The sequence below is a fragment of the Bufo bufo genome, chromosome 7 (assembly GCF_905171765.1).
Source record: "Bufo bufo chromosome 7, aBufBuf1.1, whole genome shotgun sequence".
Taxonomy (NCBI): Eukaryota; Metazoa; Chordata; class Amphibia; order Anura; family Bufonidae; genus Bufo; species Bufo bufo.
Window position 1 is genome coordinate 17,047,546 of NC_053395.1, and position 21,438 is coordinate 17,068,983.

General features: G+C 42.6%; 1 protein-coding gene across 3 annotated transcripts in view; it reads left to right on the plus strand.

Moving 5' to 3' along the window:
- The window catches only part of LOC121007378 (cytochrome P450 2K1-like), a 61,354-nt gene that overhangs the window by 10,747 nt on the left and 29,169 nt on the right, over positions 1 to 21,438 (plus strand). For 2 of the 3 annotated variants that reach the window (XM_040439261.1, XM_040439265.1), the window contains exons 5-8: positions 4,630 to 4,803; positions 5,720 to 5,861; positions 7,849 to 8,036; positions 8,200 to 8,341. The exons of the other annotated variant lie outside the window; for it this stretch is intronic. In XM_040439261.1, the coding sequence (XP_040295195.1) occupies positions 4,630 to 4,803; positions 5,720 to 5,861; positions 7,849 to 8,036; positions 8,200 to 8,341 (646 nt within the window). The remainder of the gene's footprint in view (positions 1 to 4,629; positions 4,804 to 5,719; positions 5,862 to 7,848; positions 8,037 to 8,199; positions 8,342 to 21,438) is intronic. 3 annotated transcript variants of the gene reach the window in all.

Sequence of the window (21,438 nt, forward strand, 5' to 3'; positions counted from 1 at the left end):
TTCTCTTAGTGAGGTTCATTAGTATAGGGTCTTTAGGGGGTCATTTATTAAGGCCGGTGATTTAGATTCCTGTCTTAATTTTTTGTAGATTTGCAGGCCTATATATAACTTTGGCACTTGGTGCCTCCAACTGTGCAGCATGATTTAAACTACAACAGGTCCCTTGCTGGCGTAGTTTAGGACCATTTTCACTGCCATAAATTGGCATGGTAAATAATGAATGAGACGGGTCGGCTGACCCGCCCTCGCCCACGCCATGCCTCCTTTTTCCACCACCTCGGAAAACTGGCATGAGTGGGAAAAGTTGCAGTCTAAGCCACAAAACCCCTTTGCGACAAAATTTTACAACAAAAAAATGCCAAGACAATAATAAATTACCTCCGTTATGTGTGGAATAATGGTCTCTGTACTGTAAAGTATCACTTTGTAGTACTTCCTTGTAGGTCATATAACACCAGTATAAGAAGCTTTGTTATTAACTTTTCCATCTTCAGGGGCCTTTCAAGCAGATCCCCCCATTTGGTCAGACCTGTGGAGGGAAGCATGCTTACCTGCTCCTCGACACTAGATTACTGCATTCCCCACTGCCACTGCAGAGTTCTGGTCTCCCCATGTTTACAGCCAGTCATTGGCCACATTGGTGCCACATCCCCTTTTCATCATATCAATAGGTCACATAAGCCAATGGAGATGTGTCACTCTTCAGGCCAGTTATTGCTTGCAGCAGCCGTCAAACCGCATGTTGATATGTGGGGACCAGAGCTCTGTAATTGCAGTGGGGGAGCAAAGATGCCAGAATCCAGTGTCGGTGAATAGGTAGCTAATATGCTTTTCTCCACAAGTCCAGCCATGTTTGGGTTCTGCCTGAAAATCTCTTGATGATAAAAGACTTCTTTAAAGATGTAGGTTAGGGGAAATGACTACATTATAATAAACAGCTAAGCTACAAAACCGGTCTCCTTTTCTTCTAGAAAGGTGCAGTCTTGTCCTTGGGCCAGTTCTTTCCCAATAGCAATAGGTGCTAATAGCACTAGGACCTGTATACAGTACTACACCCAACAAGCAGTAGAAACCATTTGCAATAATTGCTCTGATGATGCCACAGTGCCCCCACGTAACGGCTGGTAGGGCTTTCAGAATCATTTATAACAGCATCTCTTGATGCACTTAGGTCAGGCCGCTCCTTTCACCTTGTGATCATCAGGGCCAGACTTCTGAATCCAGAGTTTATATTGCCGCTCATTCTGGACAATCAAGGAGACGGTCCTATCAGTGATTCACAGCCTGCCCTCTGTGACTGTGTATACAGCGATAGCTGTCAATCATTGATAGGACTGTCTCTTCAAAGCCCAGAATGAGCAGGAATATAAATGTATTTAATACAAGTTTTTTTGAAATAAAACTGTATATCCAACTCTTCAGTTCCTCCTGCTCTATAGCATGCTGTGTGCAGCTCAGACTCCATGTTCAACGTGACAGGTTCCCTTTAACAGTATCTCCAGACAGTTGTAGCACGTAACCAGAGAATCCACAGGACCCAGAACTAGAACAGTCTATAATACACCCAGCTAAAACCATCCACACTACCACAAACTATAGCCAGATACAGTGCCTCCTCCATGCTCCATCTCTTCTATCCTCCTACAGCAGTATCCTGTGAGTGACCCTCCAGCATCCACCCACATGGGGCATACTTGTTCCATGGAAGAGATTGGATCTAGCTATTATCAAACATTATGTATATTTAAAGAGGTTGTTTGGCTAGTAAATGGTAAAAAAGGTAAGAATGCCATAGAAAAGCAAAATAAGTCCTACCTCACCATTCACTCGCTGCCCTGGTTCCAGTGTTTTTGGGTCTCCTGTTCTCTAGTTTCTGGTCCCTCCAAATACACAGGAAATGACCTCTCAGCTAATCTCTGGCAGAGGTGGGTGCGGTGATCGGCTGAGCAGTCATTTCCTGGTTGTTGAAGCAGACCAGGAAATAAAGACCAGAAAGGATCCTGAAAGGAATGCGAACGGGGCAGTGGGGGATGACAGAGATATAATTTTTTGGTCATTCTGACTTTTTTAGGGGAAAAAAACTGTCTTAGGCCTCTTTCACATGGGCGTTGCGTGTGAGGGCTGGATAAGATGCGGGTGCGTTGCGGGAAAATGAGCGATTTTTCTGTACGAGTATAAAGCGTTTTAATGCGTTTTGCACGCCCGTGAGAAAAATCTGCATGTTTGGTACCCAAACCCGAACTTCTGTTGTGTAGATTTTATTATTTTCCCTTATAATATGGTTATAAGGGAAAATAAAAGCATTCTTAATACAGAATGCAAAGTAAATTAGGGATGGAGGGGTTAAAAACTAAAAAAATATAATTAAACTCACCTCATCCACTTGTTCGCGTAGCTCGGCTCGTCTTCTTTCTTTTTCTATGAGGACCTGGGAGGAAATTTGGTGATGTCACTGCGCTCATCACATGGTCCATCACCATGGGGAATGACCATGTGATGGACCATGTGAGGAGCGCAGTGACGTCACCAAAGGTCCTCTTCCTCCCAGGTCCTCAAAGAAGAAGAAAGAAGACGAGCCGGGCTACGTGAACAAGTGGATGAGGCGAGTTTAATTATTTATTTAATTTTTATTTTTCAACCCCTCCATCCCTAATTAACTTAGCATTCTGTATTAAGAATTCTATTATTTTCCCTTATAACCATGGACCTCTGATGAAGCTAGTTGGAGACTAGCGATACGCGTGAGGAATTTTCTTTCCTGCTTGTCCTACTGAAGGGTTGTTCATTATTATCTCTCCTCCTGTGTTACCACTGTGCTACCGGATAAGTATATTATTTTGGTCCTATGGATGTATTTTGTTCATGTTAGCACCATATTACTCATGGTATCCTTGGATGATGTTTGTCCCATTTTCATCATTTTCTCCCTCCAGTGGGATTAGGTTGTTATTGTCCATGGTTTTAAATTTTGTGTCTTCAATAAATTATCATTGATTCTTGGAGGTGCGGCTGTTATTGGTATTTCTCTCAGTTCAGTTCATGCTTATTTTTATACCAGGCCTGCACTCCTTCACTTCATTATCGGTGTGCCCCCCGCTATTTATCATCATATTCCCTTATAACCATGTTATAAGGGAAAATAATAAAGATCGGGTCCCCATCCGGATCGTCATCTAGCAACCATGCGTGAAAACCGCACCACTGCCGCACTTGCTTGCGGATTGTTGCGATTTTCACGCAGCCTCATTCACTTCTATGGGGCCTGCGTTACGCGAAAAATGCATAATATTGAGTTTGCTGCAATTTTCACGCAACACACAAGTGATGCGTGAAAATCACCACTCATGTGCACAGCCCCATTGAAGTGAACGGGTCCGGATTCAGTGCGGTGCAATGCGTTCACCTCATGCATTGCACCAGCGCGGAATACTCGCCCATGTGAAAGCGGCCTTATTTTCTCTGTTGCTTATCTAGCACCACCAAGCACTGCAGCGCTGTACAAAGGTCTATCAGTCATATAATTTTCCTACCTCTCAACCAGGAACAATTGCATAGATCATAGATCATCCTATCCATATGGTTTTTGGAGTGTGAGAGAAAACCATAGATCCCAGTGGAAAGCCACACAATCATTGAGAGAGTGTACAAACCAATGCTAATGGTGCTCTTGACTGAATTCGAACCCAGGACCATAGTGCAAATGCCAACCACTGAGCCACCATGCTACACTATTATCCATACTTTAATATAAAATCTGACATAGTAGAACTTTAAAAGTCATACTAGCGATACAATAATCAAGTTAAAAAAATGGCCACTACAGAGTCGGAGGCTACCTAAGCCATCGGTGACGTGCGGCTACTACAATCCATCTGTGTGTGTCTTAAGCTATCGCTCCCGATGAAAGGCTGATGTTTATCAGCATAAGAAATGCGCCGAGCGTATACATGAGCTAGCAACACAAGTATAGATATTACAGCAGAACGATTTATGTAGCCGACTAGGCATCACTATATTGATCAGGGCACCGGAGCGTACTGCGAGTAGCCTTAGATCTACGAAAGAAGGCAGATGAAGGCGCTGACATATGACTAAACTGTATGTACTGATTGACCGTATGTAGGCAGCTTAGTATACAGCCACCCTTTAGAATATAGCTCTGAAATATAGGAACTTTTCCCGTTACATGGGGGCGCAGTGCAGGGCTTTGAGTCTGTATATATGAGTGTGACCTTATTAACTGTGTGTTGATGAGACTATAGCACGTTATCATACTCTTCTATTGGGACATAGGCAGGGGAGTAGTCAAGATATATTTTCAAATTGCGCCCTTATGCCTCTGATGCCCAGTCTGAAAAGGATTTTGTGAACTTCCACACATTTTTTTAACTTGATTATTGAATAAAGTTTATTTTAGCGATATTTATTCAGGCAGTTAATCAGATTTCATCTCCTTAAATTTGCATATCATTAATCGTTGTATAGTAATCTCATACTACCTATACCCTCGATGTCTGAAGTTGGTAGACTTAGTGCTTGCTCCCATAGACATTAAACAAGTCTGCGTTTTTCTTTTCTTCTCTTTTCTTTTTTCAAGACAATCTAAATTGAAGTTATTTATTTCTACAGCTGTTCAATTTTTATCCCTTCATTGGAACACTCTTGGGTCTACATAAGAAAATAATGCAGAACATCGAAAATCTAATAGACTTTATAAAAAAAAATGTTAAGAAAAAAAGACTAGAGTTCAACGCCAATGACATCACCGGATATATCGATGCATATCTTTTGAAACAGGAACAGGTGAGTGTCTTTAACGGGTGAGATGCCAATATGATCTTGAAGATCTTGAAGAGGAGTGTGACATCACTTATATCTGGGCCATACTTCTGGTCTAGTCAAACATACAAAAAAGCAACAAGAGGTTTAAATTAGCTCCACGTTTGAATTCCAGGAATTGCCATCCAGGACAGAGGGACATATCTACTTACTTTTCATGACCCTTGGAAAAAAAAATTACCCTCTTGATTCCCAGTTATGTAGTCCCTCTAGAGACGGTACTCACTTCGTAATAAACAAACCACAAAGTAAAGTCAACTCGCCACTCCAAATTGTCTTCAATGCAAATGAGAATGGCGCACGGAGAAAGTAAATCCAGGATCAACAGCCGTAATGAATGTAGGTTCAAAAAATGATGAAAGATCCTTCATTCCATTGATAAAACTCCAAAATGTATTGGCACACTGCTCCATGCCTACCTGAACCAAACCACAGATGGCAGGGCAAGGAGGGAGCAGGGAACTGATGGCTTCTGGCCTCACTATTGTATTCAGCTATATGAGTCATAAGGAAGCAGATATTGTTGAAATCTGGACACAAAACAACCCTTCTGACAGTGCTGGACAAAGGACGAAATTTAGGACTGTCCCGCTGGCCCTCAAGCAAGAGGGGAGGTTACTGATGAAAAAAAATATAGAATGTTCGCGATTAGGAATATATAGCACTATATTCTACATCTTCGAGAATTCTCGAAGTGCCGATATTCGCAATAACAATTTGTGATTAGAATATTTGCAATTAACACTACTGTTTATTTGAAAAATGTCTAGAACAAGATGGAATGATCCTATAAAAGCAGAGATTTTGAGTAATCGTGCTGAGACGAACTGGCAATACATTGTGCGTAACCTGTGGAATTTCTCATATTATGTCATTTCAGGAGTCAACAAAACCTGAGACCTATTTTCATGATGAAAATCTGTACCATTCAGTCCTCGATCTCTTTGATGCTGGTACTGAAACTACATCTACAACAATCCGTTGGGGAATTTTGTTGATGATGAAGTATCCGGAAATTCAAAGTAATTGTTGCTAGCTAGTAATTGTTGTTTATTGGTAATTACATGTATGTTTATGTTTATTTCCAAAAGCTGCATAACGTAATGTGACTGAGAAGTGCACCCCTATGTTCCATCATATTCTGTGTAAGTAGATTGGCCATCTTCCTTGTGAGGACCATCCCTCTAGAAGACATCTTTAAATAGATTTCTGGTTTATCATCTCAAAGAGGTGTTACTGTATTTTCATGACCATTCACAAATGACTATTTGGGAAGAGGCCACAACAGTGCAGACTTTCCCCATTTGTTATCAAATGTTCTAGGTCCTCACCATATAGAGTGGAGATGTGTGTGTGTGTGTTTTTGGTGGAGCATTTGGCTTTTGGTGAATATACGTAGCTCATAGTGATGAGCGGCATATGCAATATTCGAATTCACAAATTCTTAACTAAATATTTGCCATAAATTTGCAGAATCTGCCTTGTTTTTCAGCTGAAACACTATTTGCATGTCTTTCCCATATGCCCAAATTTATGCAAATGAGTTTACATGTCAAAATAGTATGGAAAGGTTATGAATATAATGTTAGGACAATTAGAAAACTGAAAATTTTTATGCAGCCCTCCTAAGCAGTAAGAGAAGAGTTAGCAGGCATCCCAATTTTTTTTTTACAATTTTTGTCACCCTAATGATAATGATCTAGGTGTGCAGGTCCCCCAAGCCATCCAACTCAAATCAGGCAACTTTGAGGCTTACTGGATCTCAGTCAGATGAGAGCTGAATTTGAATGTCTCATAATGCACAAGGCTGCCATTGTAAGGTATGCTAATTGTTCCTGTCTTATGGATAGGTTGTTGGCTTGCACATATCTGGCTTTTCACAGACACCCTTTGTGTAAATGTCTGTTATAAGTTGTTTATTGTGTGTTATAGGTAATGATTTATTTTAAAAATAATATAGCATCTCTAAAAAGAAGTTATTAATAATAGGTAGGAAAATACTTATAATAAAAGTGTATTAATGATTGGTAAAATATTAACTATAAAGAATAAGAAAGTATGGATGATAGATAGCATAATAAGAATTAAGAGAAGCTATATATAATAAGTGAGAAAAGATTATAGGTTTATATAGTAATAAAAAAAATCTAGAATATTCGCTATTACGAACATATAGCATCATATTCTAGATCTTTGTGAATTCTCGAAGCGCCGATAGTCACGATAAAAATTAGCGATTAGAATATTCGCGTTCAAAACTAATAGCTCGTAAGGCTGAAAGAAGAAAAAAAAAAGTCCATCTAGTTTTGCTTTATTAACCCGCAACGCTGATCCGGAAGAAAATGAATCCTTGTCGACTTCAAGCATTACAATCAGTATAAATATAGATTAACAATCGATCTCCAGAAGTCTAGTAACCATAACTTGAAATACTATGCTATGCTAAAGAACGGTATTCAGGCACCTTTTTTTTTTTTTTTGAACAGTGTGAAGGAAGAAAGCTATGTGGAATAAGATGCTCAAGAACATTAGAACTCCTTTCTACTGAGTAAAGTCCATGCTTGAACTGGTCAAAAGATTTTTATTTTTTTCAGTATTAAAATAATAAAAACCATAAAAATATGGAACAACATAGTCGTACTGACCTGGACAATGAAGACTACATGTCAGTTTTACCATATAGGGAATACCGTAAAACAAGACCCATAAAACTGCATTTTTATCCCCAATTCCACCTCTTTTAGATTTTTTTTCCAGCTTCCCACTACCCTATGCAATATTAAATGATGCCATTAGAAAGTGCCACATGTCCTGCAAAACACGAAACAAGTCCTCAAACGGTTATGTGAACCGAAAAATAACAAAGTTATGTCTTCAGGAAGACAGAGACTGAAAAACAAAAATGCAAAAATTTAAAATTGCTCCGATAATCTGTCAAGTGAGTTGTATGAGCATGTTTGAGTTAGTTTATGCCGTAAAAATTTTTCATTTTTTTCTTTTACTTTACAGAGAAAATTCAGGATGAAATTAAAACACATCTTAAACCAGGACAGTTGCCAGCAGTAGAGGATAGAAAAAAAATGCCTTATACTGATGCAGTAATACATGAAGTACAGAGATTTGCCAATATTGTTCCAGTGAACCTGTCACATGCCCCTCCAACTGATGTGTATTTTCGGGGATACTGCATCCCAAAAGTGAGTAAACAAAATTCTCATAACCAGGAAAAAAAATATCCAAACAAGTATGTATTTAAATATTAATGATAGAGACCGCAATGGGGTCTACTGCCACTCCAATAATCACATATGTGGAAATGTACATAGTAAAGAAATATTATTGATGATTTTTTGTTCGCAGGATACAGAGGTTATTCCATTCCTGACATCAGTTCTCAATGACAAGACTCAATGGAAAACTCCCTATGATTTTAATCCCAATCACTTTTTGGATAAAGATGGGAAGTTTGTCCGAAATGATGCATTTATGCCTTTCTCTGCAGGTTAGTAATAAAAACCCTTAAATAACTAAAGCACATAATTCTACAAATTAGTTAAAGGGGTATTCCAGTTTTTATTTTTTAATGTATTTGTTTATATTATTCTAATGTCTGTAAAACTCTGCAGAATATAGTAGTGCTATATAAGTGCATAAAATAAATAAATAAAATAAATACCGTATATACTCGAGTATAAGCCGACCCGAGTATAAGCCGAGGCCCCTAATTTTACCCCCAAAAAAGGGAAAAATTGACTCGAGTATAAGACTAGGGTGGGAAATGCAGCTATAATGCAGAGTGTATGTGTATATAATGCACACACTCTACATTATATACACACATATGCAAGAGGGTGACTCAGATTGATGGGAGTCTGACTCTGACTCCCTGTATTTAATGCAGAGTGTGTGCATTATATACACACACACTCTGCATTAAATACAGGGAGCCATCCACAGATCTCCCCCCGAAACAGTGCCATCCACAGACCTCCCCCCTAAACAGTGCCATCCACAGATCCCCCCCTCCCCTAAACAGTGCCATCATGGGGGGGGGGGGATCTGTGGATGGCACTGTTTAGGGGCGATCTGTGGATGGCACTGTTTAGGGGGGAGATCTGTGGATGGCACTGTAGGGCGATCTGTGGATGGCACTGCCATCCACAGATCCCCCTACAGTGCCATCCACAGATCCCCCTCCCCGACGCTCACAGCAGTATATTTATAAACTAATCAGTACTTTAACTCTAATCATTGCTCATTGCTGAGCTCTTTACTCTGATTATTTGGATATCGATTCTTACTTTGTCTTAGCTCCGGTAATAGCAGGCAGTGCGGGGGGCGGCGCTCACTCACTGACGTCACGAGTATGCTCCTCTCACTAGGCGGCGCAGGCCCCCCGCACTGCCTGCTATTACCGGAGTTATTAGACAAAGTAAGATATCGAAATAAATAATCCAGGGCTTTACTCACTATCTCCTGGGGGGCCCCGTGACCGCTGCGACCCCTATAGCTACGCCACTGTTGGTCTGTATTATGGCAATGTAAGTTGCCATAATACAGACCTAGACTCGAGTATAAGACGAGGGGGCTTTTTGAGCACAAAAATATGTGCCAAAAAACTCGTCTTATACTCGAGTATATACGGTAATAGGAAATCATACAATTTTCTAATATATATTTTCTAGTATTTAAAATTCTGCATACATACCTTTCTTACTGTACATCAGACAGTTGACCCCTATATGCAGTAGAATGGTATAGCCCATGTATGAGTCCTGTGTAATGTATCCATGGTCCAATTGAAACAAGGCATCAGTCATATGTGAGCGAACTGTGACCCACGAGCAACTTGCAGTTGCTGGGGAAAATACAGTCCTGTCCTTGGGAAACTGCCCAAAAGTAATTCATATGGAGACAGTTTCTCCTTTCCTCTCAGGATGACTTAGACCAAGGACAAGGCAGTAGGTAGACAGCCCACCCAGGGCAACTAGTTTGTGTATGGTAGGGAACATGGATTCCTATTCTATTACTAGGGTTATCATGATCTCTTTCATGAGTTCACCATTGAACTATATGCCCCAATTACCTTCTATGGTCTCTAGGATTCCATATCTACAGATCACTTAACTTTTTGAAAGTAGTCTTAGCAGTTGCCTTGGCCACTTGCCATGCTTCAGGCTATCCTACTAACAAGTCTACACAGACCAGGACATCCTCATAAGTACCCACCATAGGTAGCTGTATGTAGTCCACTTGCAATCCCTGGAACAGGTAATCTGGTCATGAGTGGACTTCCTGGGTGCTTGGGTAGGATTACTAGGGTTATGCCTTGCAAATGTGCACATCCCTACACACATTTTACATCCACATTTTGAAACCCTGAAGAAAACTAGTTCTGTAAAAGTATGGTGCACATTCCCTTATTGTTGTAGACCACTGACTGGGACAGGGCAGACATCATGGGAAACAAACAACGGGGCAGGCAGACCTTAGTGTGTATATGCCACAACCCTCCTTCTCTTTGTATGGCACCTCCCTCTAACCATACCTTTTTCTTGTCTGGTTCTGGAGGATCCATAGCAGTTCTGTGTCTACTACAGGCATGGGCGATGGGGCAGTCACCATCAAGGGGAACAATGCTGCCTTTCTGGCCACCTAATCTGATGAAGTGTTCCCCAGAGATTTAGGAGTCTGCTCTTAGGTGTGTGATGACACCTTCACCATGGCTGCCCTTTAAGTAATATTAGTGAGTCCAATAGCTGTCTTAAAGCCTCAGCATTCTTACTATTTAGGTACACATACAGTCCTGATCAAAAGTTTAAGACCACTTGAAAAATGGCAAAAAATCTTATTTTACATTGTTGGATCTTAACAAGGTTCCAAGTAGAGCTTCAACATGCAGCAAGAAGAAATGAGAGTGAGACAAAACATTTTTTGAGCATTCAATTAATTGAAACTAACAATTAAACTGAAACAGGCTGTTTTTCAGCTGATCGAAATTTTAGGACCACATACCTTTAAAAGGCAAAATCTGTGCAAAGATGTGGATTCATTGTCATTTTCTGTCAGGTATTCACACGTTGTGATGGCAAAGGCAAAAAAACTCTCCCTTTTTGAACGTGGTCGGGTTGTTGAACTGCATAAGCAGGGTCTCTCACAGCGCGCCATCGCTGCTGAGGTGGGACGCAGTAAGACAGTCATTTGGAATTTCTTAAATGATCCTGAGGGTTATGGAACAAAAAAGTCAAGTGGAAAACCCAAAAAAAGTCATCAGCACTGAGCCAGAGGATCCAATTGGCTGTCCGTCAAGACACTGGACGATCCTCGACCCAAATTAAGGCCCTTCCTGGTGCTGACTGCAGCCCCATAACCATCAGACGGCATCTGAGACTGAAGGGCTTCAAAATCAAAAAATTTCTTCAAAGACCTCGTCTCCTTGAACGCCACAGAACTGCTTGTTTGGACTTTGCAAGAGAGCACCAAACATGGGACATTCAAAGGTGGAAGAAAGTTTTATTCTCTGATGAGAAAAAATGTAACCTTGATGGTCCTGATGGTTTCCAATGTTACTGGCATGGCAAGCAGATCCCACCTGAGATGTTTTCTACGCGCCACAGTGGAGGGGGAGTCATAATGGTCTGGGGTGCTTTTTCCTTCAGTGGAACAATGGAGCTTCAGAAAGTGCAGGAGCGTCAAACGGCCGCTGGCTATGTCCAGATGTTGCAGAGAGCATTCCTCATGACGGAGGGCCCTCGTCTGTGTGGTAACGACTGGGTTTTTCAACAGGACAACGCTACAGTATACAATGCCCGCAGGAGGAGATTAACATTACTCTTTTGGCCCATCCTGCGTGCTCCCCTGATCTAAATCCAAATGAGAACCTTTGGGGATGGATGGCAAGGGAAGTTTACAAAAATGGACAACAGTTCCAGACAGTAGATGGCCTTCGTGCGGCCGTCTTCACTACTTGGAGAAATGTTCCCACTCACCTCATGGAAACGCTTGCATCAAGCATGCCGAAACAATAACGGCGGAGCTACTCATTACTGAGTTCATGTTTGGAAGTTGGATTTCTGTTTTGGGGGGGGGGTTTTGGAGGTGTGGTCCTAAACTTTTAATCAGCTGAAAAACAGCCTGTTTCAGTTTATTCATTGTTTTCATTAAATTGAATGCTCAAAAAATGTTTTGTCTCACTCCCATTTCTTCTTGTTGCATGTTGAAGCTCTACTTGGAACCTTGTTAGGATCCAGCCATGCTAAATAGGATTTTTTGCCATTTTTCAAGTGGTCTTAAACTTTTGATCAGGACTGCATAAAACTAACACATCCTCCTGAAAATATAAGAATGTAGCTTTTTCCTGTGAAAAAAAAACTAAATAATTAATCTTTAATCTTTTAATTCTTGTGTATAATCTGTATTAAACAAAATAAAAATGTAAATTCATAAAAATGGCAAAGAACGTCAATTAATGAGTACATAAATGTAACATAAAAACTGGCAGGTATAACACCAATAAAATCATAAATCTGTTAATTCTAAGATAAGGTTAAAACTATTAGTCACATAAAATCCCGTTACGCACTGTGCGATGTGCCGTACATGGAAAAGTCCACTAGATGGTATCAAAGCTGTGCATAAAAGGTGTATATAAGATATGTTAGGTGTTTAAATAAAAAAGTTAAGATATATAAAAAAACTTATGTAAAATGAGTACCATAATAAATTAAATAAAAATTTACAAAATTTGACTGGCTGTTAGGGCATAAGATGTTCACCAAAGTTATAACAGGAATAAGGGTATGTAGGCTGCACCCACACTGGATGACATAGACTACGTAATCTGTTTTGCAGATGAGGTGATAATTTATCTGGAAAGTCGTGCCGTAGGTGGTGGAGGAGAGGGATTGGTTGCGATCTAAATGATACTGCAGCAAAGACATCTGGTCATCCCACATTTGAAACTACCTGGATTACATATTAGAGGCAGATTGTTGTTGATAGCTGGTTTATGTTGTTTTAGGCGGCTAGGAGCAAGAACCCTCTTGAGGGCGGGGGGCTTTCCTAAAGCTGGTATAGGGCTGTTTTGGTAGAATCTTTTCCAGGTGTGGATCTGCTAGTAGGACGTGCCAGTGTTTTTTGAGTATGTTGGGTACATTATGGTGGGATTTGGAGTAGGTTGTGATTAGGGATGAGCGTACAAATCTTTGCGAGTTTGGGTACCCGGATCCGAACCTAGACTTTTTCACTGAAGTCCGAGTTCGACATCCGGGTCATTTTATTATTTTCCGTTATAACAAGCATGCTCAACCTGCAGCCCTCCAGCTGTTGCAAAACTACAACTCCCAACATGCCCGAACAGCCTACAGCAGGGCATTGTGGGAGTTGTAGTTTTACAACAGCTGGAGGGCTGCAGGTTTAGCATGCCTGCATTATAACATGGTTATAATGGAAAATAATAGCATTCTTAAGACAGAATGCAAAAGAATATGGCCATTTAGGGGTTAAAAAAAACTTACCTCATCCACTTGATCGAGCTGCAGCAGTCTTTTCTATCCTCATTCAGCAGGACCTGCCGAAGGACATGCGATGTGCGCCATGACGTCACCGCTCTCTCCCACGTAGTGAGCTCGGTGACGTCATCGCGCACATCACAGGTCCTTTGGCAGGTCCTGCTGATTGAATATACAAGAGAATGCTGCAGCTTGTTCAAGTGTATGAGGTGAATTAGGTTTTTGTTGCTATTTTTAAACCCTAAATGGCCACTTTTGCATTCTGTTTTATGACTGCTATTATTTTCCGAACCAAAACTTTGACCTGAAGTTTGGCCGAACCCGGCGAACCTGAACTTTCACGGATTCGCTCATCCCTAGTTGTGATAAAATTATTGTGTTTAAAATTCTCCTCAGTTGTGGTGGCTTTAATGCGGGGATGTAGGCAATCATCTTGGCTGTGGGTTTTACTTTACTCCAGGGCGTCCTTAATTAATCATTTTGGGTATCCCTTTTCAAGAAACCTACCCTGTAGTTTTTTAGACTGTGTGAGGAATGTGGTATCATTAGTAATGAGCGAGCATGCTCGGCCGAATACCTGTTCAGCTGGAGCATCGCTATGCTCCGCAAGTACCACATGTGCTCGAGCGCCATGCTCGAGTCTCCTCTCCACACATTTGGCGCCTGCTAAGCAGCCAAAAAAAGTGCAGGTAAGTATTGCCATCACTGTAATGCCAGTAGCCATGTTTTTCTACAGTGATTGGCTGGCCGGGACGCGTCATCGGGTGCTATATAGCACCAGGTCACGCGGGTTCGGCTCATTGCGAGTCAGGGAGAGCTGCTGTTAGGAAGGGACAGAGAGTGTAGGGAGAATTTAATCGCAAATTACTCATTTTAAAGACTTTTCAAAGACCCAAAAGTCCTTTTAAGTACTATTGTGTGTGTTGGCAGCAATTTGAAAGTGCAAAGTTGCACTTTTTTTAAAATATAATTTACATATATTTCCCAGAATCTGACCACATTTTTGCTGTCTGCGGTTTAATCCGTTAATCTCAGTGCTCTGCATTTGAACACCGTCAGTGGTTGTTAGGGCCATATATTGGGAAAAGGTGGAAAAAAAAACTTATTTCCCAGAATCTGACCACATTTTTGCTGTCTGCGGTTTAATCCGTTAATCTCAGTGTTTTGTATTTGAATACCATCTGTGGTTTTCAGGGCCATATATTGGGGAAAAAGTTAAAAATATATACCTTATTTTTCGCTTTATAAGCGCTCACTAGTATGTATTAGGAGCATGGAGTGAAGCGCCGCAAGCGCAGGTAACATTTACCCTCCCTGGTCTGCGCCACGACTCCTCTTCAGCTGTCGCGCTCCCATCTTTCTGGCCTGCGCTGCACTGTCCTGACCCCGTACAGCGTCAGGACGTAGTGTGCGCACTATGACCTGACGCTGCACGCAGTCATGTCAGGCCGGGAAGATGGGAGCACGACAGCTGAAGAGGGGCCGCGGAGCAGGACAGGTTAGATGTACCTGATCTGAGGTCTGGGGTACTGATGGGCTATTCTGAGGTCTGGGGGTACTGATGGGCTATTCTGAGGTCTGGGGGTACTAATGGGCTAATCTGAGGTCTGGGGGTACTGATGGGCTAATCTGAGGTCTGGGGGTACTGATGGGCTAATCTGAGGTCTGGGGGTGCTGATGGGCTAATCTCAGGTCTGGTGGTACTGATGGGCTAATCTCAGGTCTGGGGGTTCTGATGGGCTAATCTCAGGTCTTATTGGGGGTACTGATGGGCTAATCTCAGGTCTTATAAGGCTCTGAGTGGGCTGATATGAGGTCTGATGAAAAATATTTTTTCTTATTTTTCTACTCTAAAATCTGGGGTGCGTGTTATCATCGAGTGCGTCTTATAAAGTGAAAAATACGGTACATATTTCTCAGAATCTGAGAATCTGGTTTTCAGGGCCATATATTGGGAAAAGGTGAAAAAAAAATATATATACATATTTCCCAGAATCTGACCACATTTTTGCTGTCTGCGGTTTAAGACGTTAATCTCAGTGCTCTGCATTTGAACACCGTCTGTAATTTTCAGGGCCATATATTGGGAAAGAGTGAGAAAAAAATATATATACATATTTTCCAGAATCTGAACACATTTTTGCTGTCTGTGGTTTAATCCGTTAATCTCACATGCTCTACATTTGAACACCGTCTGTGGTTTTCAGGGCCATATATTGGGAAAAAGTGAAAAAAAATATATATACATATTTCCCAGAATCTGACCACATTTTTGCTGTCTGCGGTTTAATCCATTAATCTCAGTGCTCTGCATTTGAACACCGTCAGTGGTTGTTAGGGCCATATATTGGGAATAATATAGTTATAAATATAAACAACATCATAAAACAGTGTCTATACTGCAGATTCAAATAATCTGTGGCTAAAATAGTGTCAAAAATCTGTGCTGTTCTTTGTCATATACTGTACTGCATCTGAGAACGGTGTCTTTTGTAGACAGCAAAAAAAACTGCGTCATAACCAGTAACAAATCCATAAATATGATGAAGGTGAGCACTAAGAGACGGGGAAGTGGGCATGATGCTGATGGTTCACGCAGAGGCCTTGGCACTGGGCACAATAAAACTGTGCCTGCTGCCAGTGCAGCATAAAAAAAATTAAGAAAACCGTACCCAACTTCATGTCCAACTTAACTGGGCAGCGCACGGCAACACTATCCAAGGCGGACCAGTGCGAACAGTTGGTCGGTTGAATTGCTGAAGATAATGCATCCAGTCGGTTAAGCACCACCCTCTCTTCCACCAAGTCCAGTCCCTGTAGCTAAGAGTCTGGTCAACCGAATCCTCATTCAGATCATCCTTCCTCCCACCATAGAGAGGCTTGCCAAGCGAGTGATCCCACACTCGGATATTCCGAGGAGCTCTTTCCAGCGCCACTATTACATTTGGCCCTCGCGCCCAGCACGCTTGAAGACGGACCTGAGATATTGTGCCCTGATTACCAACCTCTTGAGCCTTCACAGACTCAAGAAGATGACGGTGGTGAACGGCAATCATTTCGTTCGCGAGGTGGATGATAATGAGACACAGTTGTCAATCACTGAGGATGTGGTTAGGTCAAGACAGGAGGATGAGCAGAGTGAAGAAGTGGAAGAGGAGGTGGTGGACGATGAGGTCATTGACCCAACATGGGAAGGTGAAAAGCCGAGCAAGGACAGCAGTACAGAGGGGGAAGGATCTGCAGCACCGCAACAGGCTGGAAGGGGCAGTGGGGTTGCAAAAGGGAGAAGTTGGCCCACACAATACAGGCCCGCAACCGTTACACCGAGCACCCCCATGCGTAAATCAACCTTTCGAAGGCGTAGGTGTTCCGCAGTATGGCACTTTTTGGAGGAAAGTGCAGAGGACAAAAGAGTGGTAGTTTTCTGCCTGTGCCGTACCAAAATGAGCCGGGGCGTGAACACTAGCAACCTCACCACCACCAGCATGATCCGCCACATGGCATCCAAGCACCATAATAAGTGGGCCGAAAGCCTGGGTCCACAATCTGGGTCTGCAGTTCACACCACTGCCTCCTCTTCCCTTGTGTTACATGCTGTCCAATCTCCTGTCCAAGATGCAGGCCCGGATACCTCTCGCCCATTACCTGGACCTTTGCATGAGCCATCAGCAACAACATCCACATCCGTGTCCCAGCGCAGCATCCAAATGTCCATACCACAGTCATTTGAACGTAAGCGCAAATACCCACCCACAGGCCATAGCGCTAAACTGCCAACTTTCAAAATTAATGGCCCTTGAAATGTTGCCATTTAGGTTTGTGGATACTGAGGCCTTTCGCAGCCTGATGTCGGTGGCTGTCCTTCGGTACGCAGTCCCCAGCAGCCACTATTTTTCACTGTGCTGTGTCCGCCTTACACCAGCATGTGTCCCAGAACATCACCCATGCCATGATCAACGCAGTTACTGGGAAGGTCCACTTAACCACGGACACATGGACAAGTGCTGGTGGCCAGGGACCCTACATTTCCCTGATCGCACACTGGGTGAATGTTGTGGAAGCCGGGAGTGAGTCATACCCTGGGATGGCACAGGTGCTACCCACGCCCAGGATTGCAGGCCCTACGTCCATCAGGGTCTCCGCCAGCAGCTATGTTACTGTCTCCAACCCCCACTTCTCCTCCTCCGCCTCATCCTCCTCCACTTCCACCTCCAGCACCAGTCAGCCATCAGTCGCTATCTGGAAGCAGTGTAACATTGCTGTGGGTAAGCATCAACAGGCCGTGCTGAAGCTTATCTGCTTAGTGGACAAACAGCACACCGCCACAGAGCTTTGGCAGGGTATAAGGGACCAGACCGAGGTGTCTCTCGCCACTCAACCTACAACCAGGCATGGTTGTGTCTGACAATGGCCGTAACTTGGTGGCGGCTTTGGAGTTCGTCAAACTGACACACATCCCATGCCTAGCCCACATCTTAACTTAGTGGTTCAGCGGTTTATCAAAACATACCCCAATTTGCCAGAGCTACTAGTGAAGGCGCGCCGCATATGTGCCTATTTCCGCAAGTCATCCACAGCTTCAGCCGGTCTGTCAACGCTGCAGCAGCGCTTGTGTTTTCCAGCTCACCGACTGTTGTGCAACGTGAGCACGCGCCTGAACTCTACGTTCTACATGTTGGCCAGGTTTTGTGAGCAGCAGTGGGCAGTTGTGGAATACCAGCTGCAACATCGTCGTCGCCTTTCGAGTCAACTGCCACTATTCACAAGCGAGGAGTGGGCATTGATGTCAGACCTGTGTGAGGTTTTAAAAAACTTTGATGACTCCACACAGATGGTTAGTGGCAATAACTCTATTATCAGTGTAACCATCCCACTGCTGTGTCTACTCAAACAATCACTGCTCACAATTAAGGACGAAGCTCTGAATGTGGCAGACGAGGAAATGGGGGAGGACATCACACAGGGTAATACCCAGACCACCCACAGTTCGTCTTCTCAGCGCGAATTGGACCATGAAGAGGAGGAGGAGGAGCTGGAGACAGTTGCCTCTGCTACAGAGGGTAGTGGCATGGAACTATAATTCCATCTGTTCAGCGTGGATGGGCAGAAGAGAAGAAGAGGAGGAGGAGGAAGAGGAGATGGAGAGTCATCCTGATGTCGACATCGACATCTTGCCTGTTGGTACTCTGGCACACATGGCAGATTTCATGTTAGGCTGCCTTTCCCACGACCCTCGCTTTATGCGCATTTTAAATAAAATGGATTACTGGGTGTTCACCCTTCTCGGCCCCACTACAAAGAGAACTTCTCATCTCTCATTCCTGTGGTGGAGAGGACAAGAAAAATGGTGCAATACCAGAGAGATTGCTCTGGAATTTTCAATCTGACAATGCTGGTGGCAGAGTCCGTACTTCCTTAGGCAACCGGGGAAGGGAGACAATGGGAACACACAGCAGTTCCAACAAAGCCAGGGAAACACTCTTCAAGGCATGGGACACTATCATGACACCCCACCAGCAACCTCACTCTGAAGCGCGGCCTAGTGGTACAAGGAGGGAACAGTTTTGGAAGATGGTGAAGGAATACATAGCAGACCATGTCAGCGTCCTAAATGATCCCTCAGTGCCTTACAACTACTGGGTGTCCAAGCTGGACAAGTGGCACGAACTTGCGCTCTACGCCTTGGAGGTGCTGGCCTGCCCTGCCGCCAGCGTTTTGTCTGAGAGTGTATTTAGTGCTGCTGGTGGCATCATAACAGATAAGCGTATCCACTTGTCCACTAGCAATGCTGACAGGTTAACTCAGATAAAAATGAACAAGGCCTGGATTGCCCCTGATTTCTCAGCTCCACCAGAGAAGAGCTGAGCTGAGGATGAACATAAAGGCAATTTCAATCTATCATTTATAATGTACAGTCGTGGCCAAAAGTTTTGAGAATTACATAAATATTGGAAATTGGAAAAGTTGCTGCTTAAGTTTTTATAATAGCAATTTGCGTATACTCCAGAATGTTATGAAGAGTGATCAGATGAATTGCATAGTCCTTCTTTGCCATGAAAATTAACTTAATCCCAAAAAAAACCTTTCCACTGCATTTACATTGCTGTCATTAAAGGACCTGCTGAGATCATTTCAGTAATCGTCTTGTTAACTCAGGTGAGAATGTTGACGAGCACAAGGCTGGAGATCATTATGTCAGGCTGATTGGGTTAAAATGGCAGACTTGACCTGTTAAAAGGAGGGTGATGCTTGAAATCATTGTTCTTCCATTGTTAACCATGGTGACCTGCAAAGAAACGCGTGCAGCCATCATTGCGTTGCATGGGGTGAAAACTTGGTCAGGACTCTAACTTCTAAAAGAACAACTTTTAGCAAATGAGGCAGTAGAAAAAAAAGACCCAAGGGTCATTGAAAGGGGTTTAGGCAAAAACCCTTCTATCCAGTCTGGAGGGCCTGGTTTGATCCTTGCTATTGGACCCTTACAGCTCTATATACACCACTGCTCTAGGCCAAAAAGCTGTGAAACTCATGAAAGTGGAGACAAACATTTGGCCTTGAGTTTGTATATCTTGTCCAAGAGATTATGTAAAATTGCAAGCATCAGCATAGGAATAATGGCGCATGAGAATATAGCAGACAAGATGGAGTGTATATGATTTCCTTCACACATATGACACCCTACACATCATGTAATTTCTAACAACACAAGGCATACACGTCCTGGGTCCACACAGAGGACTCATCCACATAAGAATTAAATGACTAGTGATGGAATAATGATGTTTTTTTGTGGTTATTACAGGAACGACATCACTGTGTGAATTTATATTACAGTCTGTCTCTAGGTGATGTAAAACATTTGCTTTTTCTGTTGTCATGTTGTTAATAAAGTTTAGTGTAGCGGGAAAAAACACAACACACACATACCTGTATCTACACAGACACTGATGAGAAGCGGCTGCAGCAGTAATACTGTATATAGTGTTCAGGTTCCGCTCCTCAGTACACTATTTTTCACTTGTTAGATACCTGGTTAGTTAACTGAAAGCCAGATCACATGATACTTGTGAGGGTCACATGAAAGGTCACATGACTGACGCCATGTTTAGTCCTATCCAGCTCTTCTATGGAGATATTTTACAGGACTAAAGTAGGCCGTACCATTTTACTGAGCGGGTGACTATAATCAAAGTTGAAATAATATATTCAATTTGTGTTTCTGCTGTTATAACTAGAGATGAACAAAGTTATGAAAAATTCAACATGGCTGCTTCACCGAATTTCACAAAGAAATTTGATTAGTGACAAATTAGTTTGTCACAAACCACATTTTTTTGTATGTATCGGGTGCAATAACGAGTAACGGCGATCACGCCGCCTGCTGTCTTTAAACCCCTCAGATGTCGTGATAATCGCTGATTGCGGCATCTCAGGCTGACATTTAGGCCTTTCAGTGATCAATCAGGGTAGGAAATTTAAAAAAAATACTCATTTTATTCATGGGGTCACTTAGAGGCCATAGCGACCATCTTGATTGAAGACACCATGCAAAATATCGCAAAGTGACATGATGACGTCACAACGTCAACCGGGCGCAGTGACATCATCACCGATCACTTTGCGTGGTATCTTCAATCAAGATGGCCACAACTGCCTCTTCATGGGCAAATGGATGAGGTGAGTATGTTTTTTTTTTTAGTGCAAGGAAATTCAGCTTTTTGGCGAGTCAAATTTTTCCTGAGATTTGAATCGAAGTCAATTCTAGGTCAACACTAGTTACAACCTCTACTTTACAAACTTTGTGCCATAGTCCTATAGAGAAGCATAGCTTGCATGGAGCGCCGACTCCTCTTCAAACAGTTGATCGGCGGGGTGATATTGATGACCTATCGTGACTATAGGTTATCAATATATATGGCCAGACAACCCCTTTAACATTATTCAGCAATGTATCATAGCCTAAAGTATATGGCTCAGAGTCTAGAGTATCTGTCTCAGGGTAAAAGTTTGCTACCTGTGTCTAAATACCCCGACTAAGTCAGAGTTGATACCCCCATTACACTGAGTTTCCAGGGTACATGGTCACCTT